This window comes from Tenrec ecaudatus, chromosome 6 (genome assembly GCF_050624435.1).
Source record: "Tenrec ecaudatus isolate mTenEca1 chromosome 6, mTenEca1.hap1, whole genome shotgun sequence".
In the NCBI taxonomy this organism is placed as follows: Eukaryota; Metazoa; Chordata; class Mammalia; order Afrosoricida; family Tenrecidae; genus Tenrec; species Tenrec ecaudatus.
This window is the reverse complement of record NC_134535.1, coordinates 89581815-89604264: the sequence shown is the minus strand read 5'-3', so window position 1 is coordinate 89604264 and position 22450 is coordinate 89581815. Positions and strand designations below refer to the sequence as shown.

The 22450-nt window shown below is 45.1% G+C and overlaps 1 protein-coding gene across 2 annotated transcripts in view; it reads left to right on the top strand.

The window, feature by feature from the left end:
• The window catches only part of ANO6 (anoctamin 6), a 210724-nt gene that overhangs the window by 136640 nt on the left and 51634 nt on the right, over positions 1-22450 (top strand). For both annotated transcript variants that reach the window (XM_075551843.1, XM_075551844.1), the window contains 6 exons: positions 1673-1738; positions 2689-2976; positions 3195-3308; positions 6035-6150; positions 16897-17031; positions 21972-22077. In XM_075551843.1, coding sequence (XP_075407958.1) covers positions 1673-1738; positions 2689-2976; positions 3195-3308; positions 6035-6150; positions 16897-17031; positions 21972-22077 — 825 coding nt within the window. The remainder of the gene's footprint in view (positions 1-1672; positions 1739-2688; positions 2977-3194; positions 3309-6034; positions 6151-16896; positions 17032-21971; positions 22078-22450) is intronic.

The window sequence follows — 22450 nt, the reverse complement described above, 5'->3', positions numbered from 1 at the left end:
AATAAATCCAATTAACACCGTTTTGTGTGTCCTCCCCCAGCCCCCAAGCACTTAAACTTTAAAATACCCACAAAGACAAGAAAAGCTCCTCTTTTGAATGATCCCCTATGGTGGCCGGCTAAATAAATGTTTGCCTACAGGAGGAAAATCCTTGGGCCCGAGCCTTTGCCTCCCTAGGTGTGAAGGCTTTCCTAAGAACCAACCATTATTAAATAAATAGAAATGAAGCAATATATTTTTTATATATACCTCTGCAAAATAAGCTGGGAGTTCTATTTGGACTCTGATTTCTTTGGGTAAACACCAGTGGTATGTAGTCCCCTATGCTTGCCAACTAAACACGTGTTTGTCTACAAGAGGGGAAATCCGTGGGCCGAAGCCTTCGCATCCCCAGGTGTGAAATCTTTCCCCCCATGAGATCTTACTCCCATGAAAAGTTACAGTCTTGGAAACCCATAGGGGCAGTTCTACCCTGTCCGATAGGGTCGCTGTGAGTCGGAATCAACTTGATGGCAGCGAGCGAGGGGCTCTGAGTCAGAATGGATTCGTGGCAGGAGTTTGAATTGGAGTGAGCGGCATAGGTTGGGCTGCTGCCTGTGAGGTCAGCAGGAGCCCAGGAAACCCACAGGGCAAGTTCTCCCCTCTCCTCTAGGGGCGCTATGACTTGGAATTGGCTCAGTAGCAGTGAGGTTTTTGTTGTTCATCTTCTTCATTTATATCCACCCATTTCATTTTTCATAAACGCCGTAAAACTGTATCGTCAAAAGCCCTCCTTTAAAAAGGTCCAACAAATCTGAATATGCTTCCTTTTCAACTTGGGCCCGACACTTAACCAGTGACCAGTTAGTGCCAGTCCGTCTACTCTGGACGCCCTGGTAGCACAGATGGGAAGACACTCGGCTTGCAGGCCACCAAGAGACCCTCAGCCATTGAGAACCTCGTGGAGCACAGCTCTGCTCTGACACCAGTCACAGTCGATGCAGTGGCTGCTGGGTTTTCAACGTACTTTTCCATGGCCACGTGACGTGCCACGGAACAAACACATAAGGATTATCGATTAATTTGTTCCCGATTCTGTAGATCTCCATGTTCTCAGCTGCCTGTAGATGTCGATCTTTGAGGGAGAACCCCGTTTTGAGTTTTGCCAAAATGCGCGGTGTTTGGGCACTGCACTTGGTCAAGGGATGCAGAGATGGAATGCGCCCAGCCAGTAATTGAGCCGTTCCAACAGCTAGAGCGGAACTACAAGTTTCAATCTGCAGTGTTCGCTCGAAGCTTTGATCAGTTCTGGAAAGTGACTTCAGTGTGGGGAAGTGCGAAAGCTCCCTTCATCTGCAAAACCTCTTATGAGCCAGAAAAGCCCTGGGAATGTGCCATGACAAAAACTGTCATGCACCTACCACGGTCCAGAGCCCCTCAGTGCTACCAAGGGCCTTCCAGAGTGCTGACGGAATCCAAGTGCGAGCCGCAGCGTTGTCGCTTAGAACTCAAATTCCCAGGAGTCTCCGGTTGGGAGAGCGGCTTCTTCCCTTCTGTTCCCCTTTGAGCAGCTGTTTCTCGTCATCAGGGCCAAACTGGTCTGGCTCTGTTACTCTTTTCGAAACAAAGCTCTGGATTGTTCTTCTCTGGGTAAGACCAAAGACCTAACATACATTCTAATTTCCTCTAACAGAGAAAAAGGCAAGCGTATGAATCCAATCTCATCTGTGATGGCCTGCAGTTGGAAGCAACAAGATCCGTAAGTATTGGCTGGCTGGCTGGCTGGCTGGCCCTCTTGGGAGCCTTCAGGCCCCTGGCAATGCTGACGGGATGCAAAACATGCAACTGGGTCTCACCTTGGTTCTTACTCTCCGGGAGGAAGCTATGAAAATCTGCACTACAGAATATATGTTGACTTCTGATGGAAGCCAGCAAGGTGTTTTTTTTTTTAATGTCGCCAAAGATTTTAATAATAAATATTTGTCCCAAAGATTATACAGTTTTCTCTCTAGAATCTTCAAATTTTTATTACTATACAAGCAATAGAGTTATGTTATCTAATTAGGATATGTAAAAACAGTCAGTAGAAGTCATCAGTACTGTAATTTCCTAGAAATAACCGAGTAGTACTTTTAAATGTTTTCCCTTCAGATATGCTCATATATGTTTTTCCCTTTTAAAAAGTAGAATAATTTCAGTTTTGCAATTTGCCTTTTTCCTGACTACACGGTGAATATCTCTATATCAGTAAATGCCATTCTTTCATATCCTCCCTGTGATCACATACATGCTGTTGAAGACAGACAATAAATGAAGCATTCGTTTTTCTAGGTTTACAAAATTAAAAACTTATGAAAACAAACAGAACTGCAAGGAATATCCTGGTGCTTTAATTTGTAGTCACTAATTTGGATGCAGTGCTGAACAAGTTGACAAATTTGGTTTCCTTCAATTAAAGCATTAATAGTGTCATAAAAGAGCCCTGGTACAGATTTGAATTTCTCAGTAACTCAACCAAGAAGTTATCTTTATGATAAAAATGTATGGTGGTTTATTTATCTATTTTTAATGATATTTTCACTTTTACTGGAGTGTATGTGCATGTCTATTGCTCCTTTTTGGACAACTGACCGCGTAAGTAGAATCTATATTTTACAACTGTAAAATTGTCACTTTGGGGTCTGCTGTGTTTCTGTTCTTCCAATATAGGTTTTGGATGACAAGCTTGTATTTGTGAAAGTGCATGCGCCTTGGGAGGTGTTATGTACGTATGCTGAGTTAATGCACATCAAGTTGCCTCTGAAGCCCAATGATCTTAAAACCCAATTCTCAGCCTTCGACAGTTTCAACTGGTTTACCAAAGTCCTCAAAGTGGACGAGACGCTCATCAAGCCGGAGCAGGAGTTTTTCACGGCCCCATTTGAGAAGAACCGGATGAATGATTTTTATATTCACGATAAAGATACCTTCTTCAATCCAGCCACCAGAAGCCGCATTGTGAGTCTAATCCTAAATCAGTTGCTGTCTTGGGGTGATGTGGAACCTGCTGTTGAATAATTAGTGGCTTTATTTGGTTGGTTTATTTTTGTTTTAAAAAGCTGCAAAAAAAGGGGGGGGAAAGACATATGCTTACATGACTGCTACGATAGTAAGCAATGACTGAGTATAGTTCACCGTGTGCCCCACACCCACACTCTGCTTTGGAATCTCTTCAGGTTCACTTCATCCTCTCTCGGGTCACGTACCAAATACGGGACAACGTCAACAAGTTTGGGATTAGCAAGCTTGTAAGCTCCGGCATCTACAAGGCAGCTTTCCCTCTCCACGATGTAAGTCCAATGGCAAAAGTGAAATAAAGTGCGCAGTGTATACTCTTGCCCTGACAGGAGTGTACCACTAGCCCTCTTGACCTTGAGAACCCCGTTTGCTAAAATGAAGATCTACTGCGGAGTTGTACACTCCCTTAGGGCAGGAACCTGGTTGCTTCTTCACGGTTCAGTCTCCGCCCCCCCCAGCGTTGAGAAAGAAGGGGCTCGGTTTCAAGAAGTGGATGAATGAAGGGGTAGATGGATGGATGGATGGATGCATGGATGGATGGATGGAAGGAAGGAAGGAGGGATGAATAGCATTTCTCCCACATCTAAAGTGTGAAACACTATAGATTACTTTTTTATTTTTACCGTTTTTAAACAATATTATTGACATTTAAGTCACTTAGCCTACAATCCAATAGCTTATGCGTCTTTAAAAGATTTGTGCAGCAACCAACCATGACAATCTTACAACATGTTCTCTTCTCTGGTACTTGTCATTGTTAGCTTTGCATTCCCCCACCTCCCTGCCATAACACTAGGAAACTGTGAATCCATTGTTATCTCTTTAGATTTACCTCTCCTGAATTTCATATACAGAAAAACATACAGGGGTAGGGGTACGGGGTTGGAGGGACAAAAGCCAGCAACAATAACAAAATAAAACAGAAAAATCTCAATCGAAGAGAAAGCAGAAAATATTTTAAAATCGAATAAATTTAAAATGGGTCAAGAGGAAGAACAAGTGATAAGGTGTTAAATATGAACCTCACTACGTCTGCGTGATTACACTTTCCAGTCCACCCTGTCTGAGGGCAGAGCTATTCATCTCGCTGGTTAATGCTCAGAGGGGATTCACCAGAGGCTTCATCCACATGGGGACCTGCAAATGGATTTGGGGCTTCCGCTGTCACCCATAAGCTCTAGTACAGAGTGCAGTTTATTGTTTAAAAGCATAGCGTCTGCCATCATAATACCTGCCCCACCAATGTCTAGCTAGGTGACTTTGAAAAAGCATTTAATGTCTCCATTCCTCAGTTTTATCATCAATAAAATACTGTCATAATAGTACTTTTAACTCATTTAATTGTCATGAGGATAACTTAAATCAATCCAATTAGAGTTAAGCCTAGCACTCGCATAGAAGGAGTTCTTTGATTGCCTCAAACGTCCAGGATTCCTTGAATGTACTATAGAAGTTAATATAAAATGAAGTCCCAAACTACACCCACTGCCATCGAGTCAATTCTGACTTAGAACAACCGTATCGGGCAGGGTAGGACTGCCCTTGTGGTTTTCTGACCCTAACTCTTTAGGAAGTAGACAGCCTTGTCTTTGCCCCATACACTAGCCGGTGGTTTTAAACTGCTAAGAGAAGCGGAATAATTCTGGATAAAGCCTCTTGCACATAGAGAAACAGAGAGCCAGGAAGCTGAGTGGGGGAAGCCCATGCTGAGCTCCTGGCTGTGAGACCCAGCGTCAAGTCCAGCTGACAGTCTGCCTGTTTCCAATGGGCCCCCCAGCAAAACCACAGATGCATGGATTTAGTGGACACTGGCTTATAGCTGTTATGAATATTAGCCTGGATGGCCAAGGCTCGATAATAGTTAGGCGATTTTGCCTATACCTAAAGCTTTCCTTTAAAACCCCACTGCCATAAAGTCAGTTCTGACTCATCTTGACCGCACACAGGGTTTCCAAGACTGTACTGCCATCCTTTACATCACAGCCAGCTTCATCTTTTACCCACTGAGCGCTGGTGGGTTTGAACTGCAGACCTTGTGGTTAGCAGTCCAATACCTAACTCCATGTGCCACCAGATATCCCTTATAATTGCAGTGGTCTCCTCTCCCGGCTATGGAATCTTCCTGTGGGACAATTGGAAGGAGGTGACTGGGTGGAGTCCAGGGATCCTGTAAAGGCTAGTTATTGTTTAGTGCGATTGAGTCCGTTTTGCTGCACAGTGACCCATGTGCTAACGTAGCACTGCCATAGGGTTTTCTAGGCTGTGATATTTACGGAAATAAAGCTTGAACTGCCAACTTTGGGGCTAACCATGATACCACCAGGGCTCCTTATTCTGAGGCTTGGCTGGGTTGCAGGTGTCTGGTGGTTTTGAACTACGGACCTTTTGGATCACAGCCCATCATCACTATGCTGCCAGGGCACCCATTGTAGTACAAGAAGGGAAAATGATTAGAAGGAGCTACAGTGATTTAATTTATGCAGATATGGGAAAGTTTCATTGTTTCTTGAATAGGCTAGATGTATAGGCATAGCCCTGAGCTTCTTTATTTTTTATATGTTGCTACAAAATAACTGCTTATTTAGGGGATAGAGAGGCCTGGGCTTAGCATTGACCCAGCCAAGGCCCAGGTTCCCCGAAATGCCCAAGGAAGAGCCGGGATGGTCACATACTCCTCCATCCCGATGGTTTGGGCGTTTAGGAACCCCAGCTTCCCTGGTTTAGGCCTGGCCTCTTGTAGGGATTCTGCATCCCTCGGGACCCACCAAGCACCTGCAGTGCCAGCCAGGATTGTAACAGCCAACACTCCTCACCCACATTTGCAAATGGCTTCCACAGCAGAGGTGGTAGCACCCTTGGTTCAGAATCACTAAATGGTCTTTTCACCCACGTCACAAATGACTAGGAAGCATTGGTACCAAAGTAAACACAATTTTCACAAACAGATTTGCAAAAACATGACTATGCTGATGCTCACCGGCCCCCCTCTGCTTCTCAGTGCAACTTCGGCCACCAGTCAGAGGACCCTACCTGCCCTAGTGAACGGTACCTTCTGTACAGGGAATGGGCTCATCCTCGAAGCATCTACAAGAAGCAGCCATTGGACCTTATCAGGTAAGATGTCGCTAGCGAGCAGGAGGAAGCATCCCTACGCTTGTGCTTGTGAGCTTCAAAGATTCGGGGGACCCCAGAGGGAGGCGCCACAGAGGTTCGGAGACCTAACGGCTTTGGGCAGGCATTGCTCGGCTACAGGCACCCCCTTACCCGCCCTCCGGATATAGGGGAGCTTCAGAACATGCACTTCTCAGACCCAGTGCAACACGATGAGACCCTACGAGGCTGTCTCCAAGACGCCTCAGCAAACAGCGTCCTCCACGTCCGTCCAGTAGCTCTGAAGCATCATGAATGAATGAGGGGAAATGATCCATGCCGTATCAGCCTGCATGCTGGCACTTTACATTTAAAGTGAACCCATTAGTGCCCTTATTTACACTTGTATAATACAGTTCTGCAAGGATCTAACCTTTGGTGTGCTCACCATTTTTGAGATCTTTTCAAACTCTTTGATAGTAGAGTTGGTTAGCATTAAATAGTAACATTTAGTTATCGCTGAGTTGTTGGGTAAAATAAACTTCCTAAGACAGTTGGTTATATTTTATATCTTGGAGTTTACTTTTCTACTGTAAACATACTGACAGGCATAACTCCTGGAATGAATGTATTCTCATGGAAGGTTATCTCTCAACAGACCTTAAAACCATTAGAGCTAAACTGTTAAAGATTATAGGAAAGTGCTTGTCACGTTTCAAAGTTGAAGCAGACACTCAGCCCTGTAATGACAAAATAGGGAGAAAAGGTAGGTTATGTGTGTGCAGATCCTATATGTATGTATGTATGTATGTATGTTGTCAGTTACTCCGATCCCACATGTGCAAGTGTGGCAACTCTGCCAACCCCCAAATCAGTGATCAATGCTCCCGCACATGTGGGATCGTGAACACACGTGAAGAGCGCAGCAGCAGGTGGGAGTCACTGGACACGCACGTGCCCGGCTGTGGTTGAGCGGGCCATGTTCTCCTTGTTTCTACTCTGTACTGGAAACAAGCGTCCAGGCAGGTGTCTTTTAACTGCCCCGCTTTCTCCCAGTTTTGTGAGTGACTCTGCTGTGTAAAACGGCCCCAAAGCACAACACTGACATGCTCCCCAGTGTTCCTAAGGGCACATGGGCTATAATGTCCCTTAGGGGAAAATATGTGTGCAGAAGCTTCAGCTTCAGGCAAGCGCTCTAGTGCCAGTGGCCACAATACCAGTGTTAATGAAGCAAAAACACATACAAAATAAGGCGGGCTTGAAGAGACACTTGTAAAACGAGCTTCATATGAATCCATGTGTGGAACCATTGTGACCGGAAACCTTAATTCCCCTCCCCAGGGGCAATGGTCAGTATCCGCTAATTGAACATCCACCGCCACATTATGAAGCATGACAGCCAGGAAGCAGGAGGACTGTAGATACACATGCGGTGTGTTCGCTGTGTTTACTACGTATCTACCAAGACTGACCTGGGGTTTGCTCTGACGTCAGCCCTCTTCAGGTGTTTCTGTCATTTGAATAAGATATATGGTTAGTGCTAGAGAGAGTCTGAAAACAAAGAAAAAGAAAGCACACAAGTGAGGACGTCAGATCAAATGAAGACAAGAGCAGAGTGATGGGGTGGGGGAGGAGACGCCCAGGGGACAGGAGGGGGCAGATGAGCTGAGACGCAGATAGTGAAACCAAACCGACTTCCATCAAGTCAAAGCTGACTCATAGCAATCCTACCGAGGGTCATGAGATGGTGACTCTTTCCAGAGCGGCACCCTCCACTTGCCCTCGTGGAGTGGTTGGTGGGTTTGAACTGCTGACCTTGGGGTGAGTAGCCAATACTTACCCTGCAGCTATACCAGAGCGTCTTGTATAGTGAAAAGGAGAGAATAACTTGAGGATGAAGAAGCCCTGCTAGTATGGGTTCTGTGTTGAGCTGCTAACCGCGAGGCCAGTAGTTTGACGCCACCGCCACTCCTGGCGAGAAAGGTGAGGTTTTCTGCTCTCAGAAAGAATTACAGTTTCGGAATCCCCAGGCACAGCTCTATCCCATCCAATAGGATCCCTGGGAGTGAGAATCCACTCAGAGGTGGCGGGTTGGGCTTGAGTTGAATCGGAGGGTTTCAAAGAGGCCACTCCAGGACGAGGGCCAGTGTCTACACCGGCCCTGAGCACAGAGACATTTGACAAGTGTGAGGAGATGCCAGAGACTGGTACTGATGAGAAATAGAATGAGAGGCCAGGACGTTAGAGAGTGAGCAGATGCCAGGTAAGCAGATTATCTTTTAAGTGCATTAAAATATTTCTTAGGTACCTGATCCTGCAGTAATAAAAATAAAATGCCACAGATGAGCGACTAAATAATAAACATTTATTTTCTCACATTTCTGGAAGCTGAAAGTTCAAATCACAATCTTAGCCATTTTGATTTCTTCTGTGAGTCTCTTGTAGCTTCTGACATCTGTGGGCGATCCTGACCACTCTGCTTGGAGACGAGTTCTCACATGCCATCTGTCTGCCCTCTTTGTGTGGCTCTATATCCATTTTGCTCTTTTTATAGGATACCACTTAGAAATGATTCGATTTAGGATCCACCTTGGTAATAATTTCATTTATAAGAATTAATACCAAACTAAACCCAAGAAGCGGGAGATGGAAAAGTCCCAAAAGCCCAAGTCTTGCAAGATGAGAGTCTGCCCCACTTTCTCCCCATTCTTCTTTGGAGCCTGTCTCTGGTTCTGTGAACCATCGCAGTGTCTCCACGAACTCACAGAAATGGCTTGCGTGGTGGGGGAGCAGTTCAGTCCAAAGTGCGAAGGTCAGTAGGGGTAATACTCTTGCCAGTGATGAGGTGACGGCTCCTGCTTCTCAGAGGACGGATTGAATACACAGCAGGATGGCATTGCCGGGAATCCTGTGTACAGCTACTCACCGGCAAATCCTGCCAGTATGCTCTCAACCCTTCTGTGAGACCCATGCAGGGAAAGGTTGTTTGGTGGGAATTACATGGTGTAATCAAATCTCATCCCAATGCAATAATCTAATCTTCACCCCTGGACTGTGTCTGATTTGCGCACATGTTAACTGAGCCTTCTGAGAAGATGTGTCCAAGAGGCATTGACCTTCTACTAATCTTAGTCAGCCAGGCTTCCCCCAGGCCACTCTAGAAACAGTTGTCTTTCTCCTTTCAACTGTCACATATAATTCCTTACATCCACTCTAAGTAATAGTCACTAAGATCATCGTTCAACAAACACCCTCTACTAAAGTCACAGTTCAAACATTCCTGTTTGCTAGCAGACATTGCTCCCCAAAATGGGACAGAGGCACAGGGTGTATGAAATCCAGAATTACTATGTATCTCATAAGGGATGAGTGCTGGAAGGACCGTATTCATTGAGTATAACTCACCTCCTACTCTAGTAATGACCTTATTAACATAACAGAAGAAAACCCTGTTTCCATTCACAGGTACAAGAGTTAGCACTTTTGCATTCCTTTATGGAAGTACAATTGAATTGATAACAAGGATAATAAAATCAGTAATAAAAATCATAATATTTTAAGCACACAACTTTTTATCTTGTTTACACTTGCAAAGATAAGGTGGAGAATGGATCGCAGAGGGTCCTGAGATTCAGAACAGACTTGATGGCAGTGATAAGTGACAGGGTCCTGAGATTCAGAACAGACTTGATGGCAGTGATAAGTGACAGGACAGGAAGCAGCAGTGAGTAGGGAGGAGGTTTTTTGAGAGGTGCAGGGGCAAGATTGTGGGAACAGAGGCCTTGGGAAGCCGTCGGAGAGTAGATAACAACAGGATCGTCGTGGACTATAACTGAGGGGCGAGTAGAAGAGAATCAAGTTATCCTTAAGCCTAGGTAGGCACTGTGCAGGTGCCCATTAATAAAACCTTTGATCATAATAATGAGGCTTTTTAACCACGTTAAGAGTTGTTTTGGTCTCCACTTTATCACAGGAAATTTCAAACATACAAAAAGTAAAATAGTACAGCGAGCCTGCGCACACCTATTGCTCAGCCTCCCAAAGTTGCAGCTCATAGTCAATTGTGTTTCATTCTTATCTCTACCTACTTCTTCCTCACTGGATCATTTTGAAGCCAATCTCATATCCTTTCTTATTATTAGCATCTATTTCTAAATGATAATGTATGTTTTAACCACAATCAGAGTGCCCTTGTTAAAAACAATACAAAACTAAAAATTCCTTAATATCAAATAATCAGTGTTCGGATTTCCCTGCTAATATCAAAATCATTTTTGATAGCTATTTTGTTGTTGCTGTTACAGTCCAGATCTAAACAAGGTCCAGAAGCCACAACTACTGTGCCTCTCAGATTTCTCATAACTTCCCCCTTTTCCCTGCTGTTGTTTAAGAGTGTCCCCGTTCTCTGTTTTGCTGATTCCAGTTTTTCCCGTGCCGCTGAGCATATTCCAGTGCGTTCCTCTGAAATAAGGACTCGGATCACTCCCACGGGGGTTTGGTCTGATACAGCACTAATATTTTTGACAAGCGTACTGTAGATTTAGAGTTAAACTTACAGTCCTGAGTGGTGGTTGCTCACCTTAGAGGTAACTCCTGCTTGCCCTCTAGTGTCATGGGAACATGTCCTCACTTGGAAGCCGGGAGGAGACCAGTGGGGCCATGGTCAGAGCACTCCCTTCACACTGAAAGGTTGTTGGTTACTTAGCAGGGGAAAGGTATGGCCTTCAGCTGTCATCTGATTTACAGTCATGGAAACCCGTGGAGGCAGCTCTGCTCTTTCCTCTGGGGTTGCCATGAGTCAGAATCAATGACGGCAGTGGGCTGAAGTGATTGACTGAACCCAAATTTGAAAGTCTTCCTCCCGGTCACCTACACTGGCTACACACACAGCTTTTAAGTTGGGGGGAATGTCTGGTCTAAGGGCCATTTAAAGCCTATGAAATCACTAATGCCTGCTACCATCCCATGCCTCACCAAGAGAAGCTGTGCCAGCCATTACATTCCAAACCAAACTCAATTTCAACAAATCACTGCCAACTCATAACGACCTATAGGACAGGGTAGAACTGCCCCTGTGAGTTTCTGAGATGGTAGCTTTTTACCAGCGAGCAGAAAGCCCCACCTTTCTCCCACAGAGTGGCTGGTGGTTTCAAACTGTTGAGATCACAACCCCATCCATAACCACTGTGCCAGCAGGATGTCCTGTGGATGAAGTTAGAAATATCCCATTGGCCCTTGACAGCAAAGTGTGCCCTGAGCCTGTTTAAGTCATTGAAAAGACCTCAGTCTATTCGTTCCCTAAATTAAGGCTAAGTAAGAACCTGGTACCCCTCTTCTGACTTACCTGCAAATGCTGAAAACCACAGGAACTGATCTTATTTGTAACCTGGGGCCAGTCAGTGCTTCTATCAGGAGACATCTAGTAAAGTAAACATGGCAGATGCCAGAGCATATCAGAGATGGGTTCGTTTTCTGCATCCTGTCAAAGACAGAAAGTAGGTAAGCGCTGGAAAAACAAGGCCATCTCACGGAGTTGCAGCTCCCAGACTTCTCCGTGTCTGGATTCCTCCTTGTGATGCTAGCAACCATTAATGATCATTGCTTGTAGACATTATTTCCTATCACTCATTGCCAGTGGGTGCTCCCCTGGTGCCTTCATTTATGAGTTGGATTACTTTCAAAAGGAGATACTTTCAGTAACTCTTTGAGGGCCCAGTAGAAACAGATTTTAAAGTAGGTTTATACCTCTAAATACTTGAGTTTAACATTCATGTTAAAATTTCCTTTAATTGGTACCCTTTATGATAAACCTATCACAGATGGCGGAGAGAAAGGTGTGATGGATTCTTAATGATTCCTTATATTTTTTGGAAAAGAAAGCAATCATCCACTATTTTAAGTATTTTGCTAATTGTTCCCAACCGGCTGCTGGTCCACATGTTGCTTCCCTTCGTTGCTTCCCATCTGCAGCCTCTTCCGCATCCATTCTCACAAGCCTCTCTCTGTGATTCATGGGGAGGACCAGCAGGGAGCACTGGGTCTTTCCAAAATGCAAGCCAGACAGAAAAGAGCAATTTGGAGGAAGCAGACATTGCACAGAATAAAAAGAAAGCATTGCCTCCCCCGAAGCCTCTCATTATTTCCCATGGAATCATAAAAATTATATTGGATCCATAGGACAAGGATTCTGTTTTAGAAAATGAATGGTATGAGAATGATAGTAGCCTTGTGAAATTAAAAGTGTAATCGAACAGAAATATCGGATTGAAATGTTGGAAAATAACAGGGAAGAAATGATGCAGAACTTAGAGTCAAAAAAAGATAAATTGATAGAAAAACAAAAGAAGGAAAAGGTAAGAAAGCTTACAGCATCCCAAAAGGTCAATGAACAAATTACAGGTGCCCCAGAAACAGAACAAGAGTAGTAGAGAGGCAACCTGAGGCATACTTCCAGAGAACCCCTGAACAACATGAGTTCCCAGGTAGAAAGAGCCCATTGAAGCCCCGTTTAAAGCATAAACGAAAAATCCCCACTGCTCTTGACTCCTGGTGACCCTATAGAAGGCTTCTGACACTGTCCATCTTTATGGGAACAAATAGCCTCATCTTTCTCCCATAGAGTGACTAGTGGGTTTGAACTGCCGACCTTACAGTTAGCAGCTAATATCTCACCTACAGCACCACCAGGGTGCCCAGTAGAGAGGATGAAAATAGAGCCATCAAGTCACTAAAATATGAAACCTCAACACACTGGAGACAAAGAGAAAATGTGCTTCCAAGGGTTCATGAGGGATGGGGGAGGGAGGGGGAAATGAGGAGCTGCTACCAAGGGCTCAAGTAGAAAGAAAATGCTTTGAAAACGATGATGGCAACAAATGTACAAATGTGCTTAAGACAATGCACGTATGTATAGACTGTGATAAGAGTTGTGTGACCCACCAATAAAACGATTTTTAAAAGAAAAGAAAATGTACCTCCAGAGCGGAAAAACTATCATCATGTAAAACATCAAGACTCAAGATGGTGTTAAGCTTCTCAACACTGTAAGCTACAAAAAAACACTAGAGGAATAACTGATGTTTTTATTATTATTAATATTAGTTTTAATCATTTTATTAGGGGCTCTCACAACTTGTATAACAATCCATGCATCCATTGTGTCAAGCACATTTGCACATATGTTGCCTTCATCCTTTTCAAAACATTTTCTTTCTACTTAAACCCTTGGTATCAGCTCCTTGTTTTTTCCCCTCCCTCTCCCACCCTCCACCCTTATGAACCATCGAGAAATTATAAATTATTGTTATTTTCTTATCTTACACTGTCCGTTGTCTCCCTTTACGCATGTTTCTGTTGTTCGTCACCGATAACTGAAGGTCTGGTGAAGGGGTTTTCAGCTTAGAATTGTGTACACGGCCACACTGCTGATTAGTCTAAGACTGGTATTCGTACCATGTAAACGTACAAGGTAACAGAGGAGACGCTCTGCCAAGAAAGGGGAAGACGGGTTTAGGAATTAGAGAGTCCAACTGGAAGGAATGCCTGGGAACTCCTCCGAGAACAGCCCCGCAGCCTGGCTGAGCGCCCCATCCAGATTGGCGGAGATGGGGAGGCATTTGTAGGAGGCGAGCGAGCTGATTGAGCACGTCACGTGGGCAAACGTGGAGAGAGAGTTACACAACTCTGGAAGGACGTGTGCTCCGTGAGTGATAAACCTTGAAACAGTAAACAAACAAGACATGCACTAACTTCGATAGAAAACCAAATATTGGTCAGGAGATGCCAAGTAATCATAGCAGGTGGCTTGATTTCGCTGTGAGTAGGGTTTACAGAGTCAAAATCATGTCGTGGCAAAAAGCCAAAGTACTGATGCTGAGAGGATGGAGGACTGGGTGCATGCGCTGCTGGCCCGAAGTTTCAAGCTGTGCATATTAGCCTCCCTCCCAAGGCGTGTAGGTGAGGCAGGGGGTTGAAAGAGAGCTTACTCCTCATCTTCCTGAGTAGAGGCTTAATAAATGGTACATAAAACTTGGGGGAGGACACAGCATTGCCAGTATCTGACTTAGAGAGATGGAGGTGAATCATCAAAGAATCAGCTGAAACAGTTGAAAGTAAGACTTCTGGAACATGGGAAGACTGTTGGGCGCTGCTGCTTTTTATAATCAGCCTTCTAGAACGATTTGACTCTTTGATGGATATATGCTTAAAAGTTTGATTTGAAAAACACAAAGCTGAATTTTAAAGATGGATGTTATAGGTCAGAATGCTTTTGGCAGCTAAAGACGGTGGTGATTAGAGACTGTTGCATTTGAAGCGATCCTCATTATTCCCAGCCTTTCAGCAAGTGCTGGGAGGTAGGTTTCTGTTTAAGAGTCAAAAAAAAAATCCTGATCTTGTTACCTCCCCTGTAATGGGGATGCCTTAGGAAGTAATGCACTCTCTGTTATTGAAAATATACAAGTGGAGACTGTCTGACCAGCTTTCTGAATGTGCTAGGATATTTCTACTATTCTGGAAATTGGTCCAAGCAATACCTAAAATCCTTAGCCATTTTCAGTGGGGTATTCCAGGGGTGGGAAGTTGGTAAGATCACAATATAAAACGTATAACAGGGAAGGAGGCCAAGACATAGCCAACCCACTGCCCAAGCTTTGCTCTCCCCAGCGCTGTCCTGGGCCTGCTGTTTGCCTATCATATACGACCCACACAGCACAGCTGCCGTCACATGAAAATGAATGCACTTTGTTTCCCAATTCCTGGTCCCAGCCCTTTGTCACCCACCAATGTGCCCACGGCTGCAGTGTGATGGCCATGGAGCCCCGGTGGCGCTGTGATGAAGATCTCAGCTATTGGCCAAAGTGCGAGCTTGGGACCATGCCCCCCCGCAAGGGAAAGCGGAGGCAGTTGGCCTCCATAAAGATTTGTGGCGTTGTGACATGCCATCAGGCTGGGTCCAACTGTACAAAGGAGCAAAACACCACGTGGGCCTGCACCATCCTCGCAAAGGTGGTTGGGTTTGAGCTCTCTGCTGCAGCCCCCTTGTCGAGCCAGGTCCTTGAAGGTCGGCCTCCTTTCGGCTGCCGGTCCAGGCATGAGACCTTCTTCAGGGCTGGTCCCTCCTGACTTATCCTATGACCCTCAGTCTCGTCATTCTCCATCTGTCTTCCTCAATAAAGAACTCGCGATGGGGGCAGGTCTCCTCGGCTGTAACTTAGAATCAATTTCGTGGCAATGGATTTGGTATTGGGGATTTAGGCGAAATCTGTGTTAGGTATGACTTGAAGTCTCGTATAAACACAGTGCCATAAGCCAATTCCGACTCCTAGTGACCCTACATAGGGTTTCTGAGGCCTTGTAACTGTCCGTGGGGGCAGACAGCCCTGTGTTTCTTCTACAGAGGGGTTGGTTAGCAGTCCAGAACTAACCTGACAACCAGGACTCCTAGAGGTCTCTTCGCAATGCATCTCACTTCCATGGAGTTGACTCCAACGCACGGTGCCCCTGTAAGACAGGGTAAACTGCTTTGTGGGTTTCCAAGACGGCAACTCTCGAAGGGAGTGGGATGCCGCGTCTTTCTCTCCCGCAGAGCACACGGTGGTTTCGAACTGCTGACTCTGTGGTCAGCTGCCCAATGTGTAACCACGCCATCACCAGAGCTTCTAAAAGTCCCATAGAAGAAGTCTCATACAAAGAAGACGAAAAGAGACCCAAGTGAGTTATTAAGTCAGTTCTAGTCCATGGTGACCTCCTATTTGTCAGGGTACAAACGTGCTCCCTGGGGTTTTCAGTGACTGATACTTTGGGGAGTAGAGCTGCCACGCCTTTCGTCTGTGATGCCCCTCCCCCAGGGGGTGCCAACAGTCGATGTTAAGTACCACACTCTTGATTAATAACTGCACCACCCAGAGACTCTATAGTGGTTTCAGGACTCACTACAGCTCACAGTGGGCCCATGGACCAGGCTCAGTGAGAAGGGAGTCAGTCTAGAAAGTTCCAGCAACCATCCCCCAAATAAGTTCCTCATTTGCTCCTCATTCCTAAGCCCTTCCTTTCTGTTTAAGGAGGTTTGGCCTCCCTTTCAGGAACTGCCACCATTAATTTCCCCATCTCCTTTCACTCTCTCGCACCTTTTGTGCCCAGAAGTCCCCTTGGGCCATGTTTTCAGGCTCCTGAATAATAGAGGTGCGCAGTACACAGAGCACAGGGGGCAGCCTCCTCGGTCATAGCCATCTTGCCTTCCCCCCTGTTTTCACAATGACTGTTGCAGGAACCGTTTGGTCCGAGAGAGCTCCGTGACTAACTAGTACTCGGATCAGTCATTTTCTTGCTATTACTGATTTACATCCTATCTGCCCTCCAATACAGTCCCCAGAGAACTAAAAGCAGCTGTGAGCAGTTGTTTGTGTTTGTTCGTTTCTAGTCGTTTGGAGGATGTGTGCAATACAAAGAAGGATGGGAAACTCTTTGCTCTGTACTCAGCACCCCCCCCCCACCGCACCCTCCACCCAACCACTACCTTGATGGCAACTTGCTCCATCTGATTGACTGAGTGTCAGCAGGCTCACAGTGATCAGTGCTTCTGTACTATGTAATCTCTTTCTGTTACATCCATCGAATTCCTAGTCTGCTATGAAAAGAATGTGGTTTAAATGGGAGTTGGATCCAACTTTTAAACAAAAAGCCTCCTTCATTTAAAGGAAATCAGAAATTAATACGAGGATGAAGCTTGGGAGCTATTGTGTCTTCTAAAAATGATTTGTCTTTCTTCAGGAAATATTATGGAGAGAAGATTGGAATCTACTTTGCTTGGCTGGGCTATTACACGCAGATGCTCCTCCTGGCAGCGGTCGTGGGCGTGGCTTGCTTTCTCTACGGCTATTTCCATCAAGATAACTGCACATGGAGGTAACAGCTGCTTACTCCGGGATGCCACGCTGAAGAGTTGATTCCACCTGAAATCATTTCCCAGGGTCTAAGACTGTTTTAGTAAAGCCAGACTCACCACAAAAATACACCTTCAGATGAATTATCCCTTTTGTTTTGAATACAATAATGATCTGAAATGGAAGGGGGCGAAATCTCTTTTCCATAGATAATACAGTCCTGCCTCTGACATGAGCATTATCCTTAGGAAGCATTCCAGTATTTTAAGACAATACTTTGTTTGAAAAAGAAAGGAGGACGGGTGGGAGGGGCTCCCTTGAACTTCTGCCCCAGGGGAAAGCTTCACTCAGCCCCACCCACTGTGCACTGTGCGCCAAGAGCAGGGTTTCAGAGGCAAAACTGGTAAAACTGGTAGAGCTTTCTCTTCTGCTTTTAGAACTTTACCCACACACAAAAATACACATTCAAACACTCAAGTGGAGGATATTTGTTTGTCTTGTTGTATTTTTGTTGGCTTACCTTTTTGTTTTGAAAATTGCTTTTGTAATATTAAAGGACAAGTAAGTGGTACAGAAGTGTGTGGTGTTGGATATGGGAATTCAAACGCTGCACTGTCTAAAGCAGCGGTTCTCCACCTGTGGGTCTCGACCTCTTTGGGGGTCAAACAACCCTTTCACAGGGGCCGCCCACACACTCTGAATCTCGTCATCGCCCATCTGCAAGGTAGGCACCCTGGTGGTGAAGTAAGTGGTCATGTGTTGGACTTGTAACCAAAGAGCCAGGAGTTTGAAGCCACCAGCTGCTCCTCAGGAGGAAGATGAGATTCCGTTCCCTAAATAATTTCCCACAGAGACACTTGCTCTCTGTCCTGCAGGCTTACTCGGAGTTGCAGTCAACTCAGTGGCCGTGCGGTTGGTTGTTGGAGTCTGGATTGAGAAACTCTGATGTCACAGCAGTCTGTGAGCCATAGAAACTCTGCGGTTCGAGCCCCACCCAGCCCTGCTCCCTGGGCGAAAGATGTGGTAACCTGCTCCCTAGAGAGTATACCCTGGGGGGCACTTCTGTGCCAGCCTCTAGAACTGTGAATGGATGCCACGGCCAAGGGCTGTAGTTCATTTTGTTTTTTCCATCTCAGTTGTGCTGTTCTTCCCTTGCTTCCATGGGTCTCGCCTCCAGAAGGGACCACAGCACTAAACCAGGCTCTTTTTTGACCAAGTGGCACCTTTGGGCACCAGGGACGAGCTGATGACCAAATCCTTCCAGCTCTGAGCGTGCTCGCTGACTCCCAAGAGGCAGGCTGCGTCCCCCACTGCCCTGATGAGTGGGCATAATTACCCCTCAATTTGACACCCATCTCTCAGCGTTGTACTCATTATGGTGGCCTGTGAGGGACTCTTTTTTCTTTTTTAAAAAAATCATTTTATTGGGGGCTCCTACAATTCTTATGACTAGCCATACTTACATCCATCGTGTCAAGCGCATATGTACATTGGTTGCCATCATCTTCCACTTGAGCCCTTAATATCAGCTCTCCCTCCCCACTCCCCCCTACCTCATGAACCCTTGATAATTCATAAATTATTATTATTTTTGTCATATGTTACACTGTCCGACATCTCCCCCTGCCCTCTTCTCTGCTGTCCATCCCCCAGGGAGGAGGCTATATGGAGATTCTTGTAATCAGTTCCCCCTTTCTACCCTACACTCCCTCCACCCTCCAGACATCTCCACACTCACCACTGATCCTGGAGGAATCTTCTGTCCTGGGTTCCCTGTGTTTCCAGTTACTATCTGTACCAGTGTACATCCTCTGGTCTAGCCAGATTTGTAAGGTAGAATTGGGATCATGATAGTCGGGGGGAGGAAATATTTAAGAACAAGAGGAAAGTTATATGTTTCATCGTTGCAACCCTGCACCTTGACTGGCTCATCTCCTCCCCACAACCCTTCAGTAAGGGGTGTCTGGTTGGCTGCCAATGGCCTTTGAGTCTCCACTCTGCACTCACCCACATTTTCTTTTTTTTTTTTAACCCACATTTTCAATGATATGATTTTTTGTTCCTTGATGCTTGATACCTGGTCCCTTCAACAGCTCGTGGTCACACAGGCTGGTGTGTTTCTTCTATGTGGGCTTTGTTGCTTCTGAACTAGATGGCCGCTTGTTTATCTTCAAGTTTTTAAGACCCCAGACACTATATCTTTTGATAGCCAGGCACCATTAGCTTTCTTCACGACATTTGCTTATGCACAGGTTTGTCTTCAGTCATCATATCAGGAAGGTGGACAACCACTGATATGATTTTTAGTTATTTGATGTCTGATAACTGGTCCCTTCTACACCTCATGGTCAGCCAGGCTGGTGTGCTTCTTCCATGTGGGTTTTTATTCTCAGCTAGATGGCTGCTTGTTTATCTTCAATCCTTTAAGACCCCAGATGCTATATCTTTTGATAACTGGCCACCATCAGCTTTCTTCACCACATTTTCTTTTTCTTTTTAAACATTTTATTAGGGGCTCATACAACTCTTATCACAATCCATACATATACATACATCAATTGTATAAAGCACATCTGTACATTCTTTGCCCTCATCGTTTTCAAAGCATTTGCTCTCCACTTAAGCCCTTTGTATCAGGTCCTCTTTTTTTTCCTCCTCCCTCCCTGTTCCCCCCTCCCTCATGAGCCCTTGATAATTTATAGATTATTATTTTGTCATATCTTGCCCTATCCGGCGTCTCCCTTCACCTCCTTTTCTGTTGTCCTTCCCCCAGAAAGGAGGTCACATATAGATCCTTGTAATCGGTTCCTCCTTTCGAAACCACTCACCCTCTACTCTCCCAGTATCACCCCTCACACCCCTGGTCCTGAAGGTGTCATCTACTCTGGATTCCCTGTGCCTCCAGCTCCTATATGCACCAGTGTACAACCTCTGCTCTATCCAGACTTCCAAGGTAGAATTCGGATCATGGTAGTTGGTGTGGAGGTAGCATTTAGGATCTGGGGGAAAGCTGTATTCTTCACCGGTGCTACATCGCACCCTGACTGACTCATCTCCTCCCCTAGACCCCTCTGTGAGGGGCTCTCCAGTAGCCAACAAATGGGCTTTGGGTCTCCACTCTGCACTTTCCCCCTTCAATCACTATGGTAAGATTTTTTTTTTTGATGATGCCTTCTACCTGATCCCTTTGGAACCTCATGATCGCACAGGCTGGTGTGCTTCTTCCATGTGGGCTTTGTTGCTTCTGAGCTAGATGGCCGCTTGTTCACCTTCAAGCCTTTAAGACCCCAGACACTATCTCTTTTGATAGCCAGGCACCATCAACTTTCTTTGCCACATTTTCTTATGCACCCGTTTGTCCTCGGCGATCATTTCATGGAGGTGTGCAGCCAATGATATGATATTTTGTTCTTTGATGCCTAATAACTGATCCCTTCGGGACCACATGATCACACAGGCTGGTATGTTCTTCCATGTGGGCTTTGTTGCTTCTGAGCTAGATGGCCGCTTGTTTATCTTCAAGCCTTTAAGACCCCAGACACTATCTCTTTGATAGCCGGGCACCATCAGCTTTCTTCACCACATTTACTTGTTCACCCGCTTTGGCTTCAGCAGTTGTGTCGGGAGGGTAAGCATCATAGAGTGCCAATTTAATAAAAGAAAGTATTCATGCATTGAGGGAGTGCTTGAGTAGAGGCCCAAGGTCCTTCCACCACCTTAATACTAAACCTATAAATATAGATACATAGATCTATTTCCCCATCCTCATATATATATTTGCATATACATGTCTTTGTCTAGACCTCTATAAATGTCCTTTGCCTCCTAGCTCTTTCCTCTATTTCCCTTGACTTTCCTCCTGCCCCACTATCATGTGCTGTCCCCACCTGGATTACAGCTATACCTCTTCTTTACGTAACCTTACCCTTGATCATTCCCTACCAGGCCTGCCACTCCCCCCTCACCACCAATTTGGATCCCATGTTGTTCCCTTGTCCCTGGGTTGTTTTTTTTTAAACATTTTATTAGGGGCTCATACAACTCTTATCACAATCCATGCATATACATACATCAATTGTATAAAGCACATCTGTACATTCTTTGCCCTAATCATTTTCAAAGCATTTGTTCTCCACTTAAGGTCCCTGGGTTTGTTAACACCCCACCTCCCCCTATCCCAAGTCCCCCCGGAACTATCAGTCCCATTGTTATTCCTCCAGATAGTTCATCCAGCTCATAATATCTTGCTACAGTGTTATAAGTGTTATATTTTTATTTTCTAATTACAGGAATACAGTTAAAAATCATATTTTAATATATTGATTTTGTGTCTAACAAACTGCCAAAGTGGAGCTCTGGTGGTGTGGTGGTTAAGCATTGGACTGCAATCCAAGTGGTCGGCAGTTCAAAACCATCAGCAGCTCCCCAGGAGAAAGCCTGGCCTTTTTACTCTCCTAAACAGTTAACGTCTCAGCAAACCACGGCGGGTCACTATGAGTCAGCACTGACACAGTGGACATGAAAGTGTGAGAGAGAGTGGGAAACTGATGAGCCTTCAGAAGACTCTCTGTGGATGCTCTTCCGTTGCCATAGAGACCACTGTCATCTGTTAGTAACAACGGTTATTGCTTGTGGTCTTGATTTTTCCTTCTTTGTCAAGCTCCGTTTTCTTCACCTCCTGGACTCACTGGGTTTGACTAGACCTGTGACTGAAAGGAAGTGGTGATCGCAGGATGCATTTTCTTGACCACGATATTACAGGATTACTGTCCACGCTCTTGCCATTCACTGGGGTGTGTTCTGTAGGTACTGTGTGGCAGATGTTATCAGGTTAATGAAGTTCCCTTTTATTCCTAGATATCTGAAACAGTTCATTTTGTTTGTCATCATAAACATATAATGAATCTTATTGTATTGCTGGTCTGTTTATTTAACTTTTTAATTATTTTTCTTCTCCTTCAGCAAAGAAGTATGTCATCCTGACATCGGCGGCAAAATCATAATGTGTCCTCAGTGTGATAGGCTTTGTCCATTTTGGAAACTCAATATTACTTGCGAGTCTTCAAAGGTAAAACATTCTGGGTTATTCCAAATATTTGCCTGTAGAAAATATGAGACTTTTCTTATTAATGGTGATTTTGTAGAACATAGAACATTATATTGACTAATTTAGATTTTTTTTTTTTCCAAAGCAGCCCACAAGCATGGTTGGGGATGCCGAGTGCTTGTTTGCCAGTTACACACTAAGAGTCACAGGTTCATGGTGGTTCGGGGGGAAGGGTAGAATCCTAGCCTCTTGAACATTTTAAGGAATCCATGCAGGTAGTTCAAACCTGGCTTCTCACCTGTCGTTTTTACTAGGTTAACCATTAGAAGGATTTTTTTTTTTTTCATAATCAAGTGAGTAGGAACCTGTCATTTGTACTTGAGGTTTCTGCCTT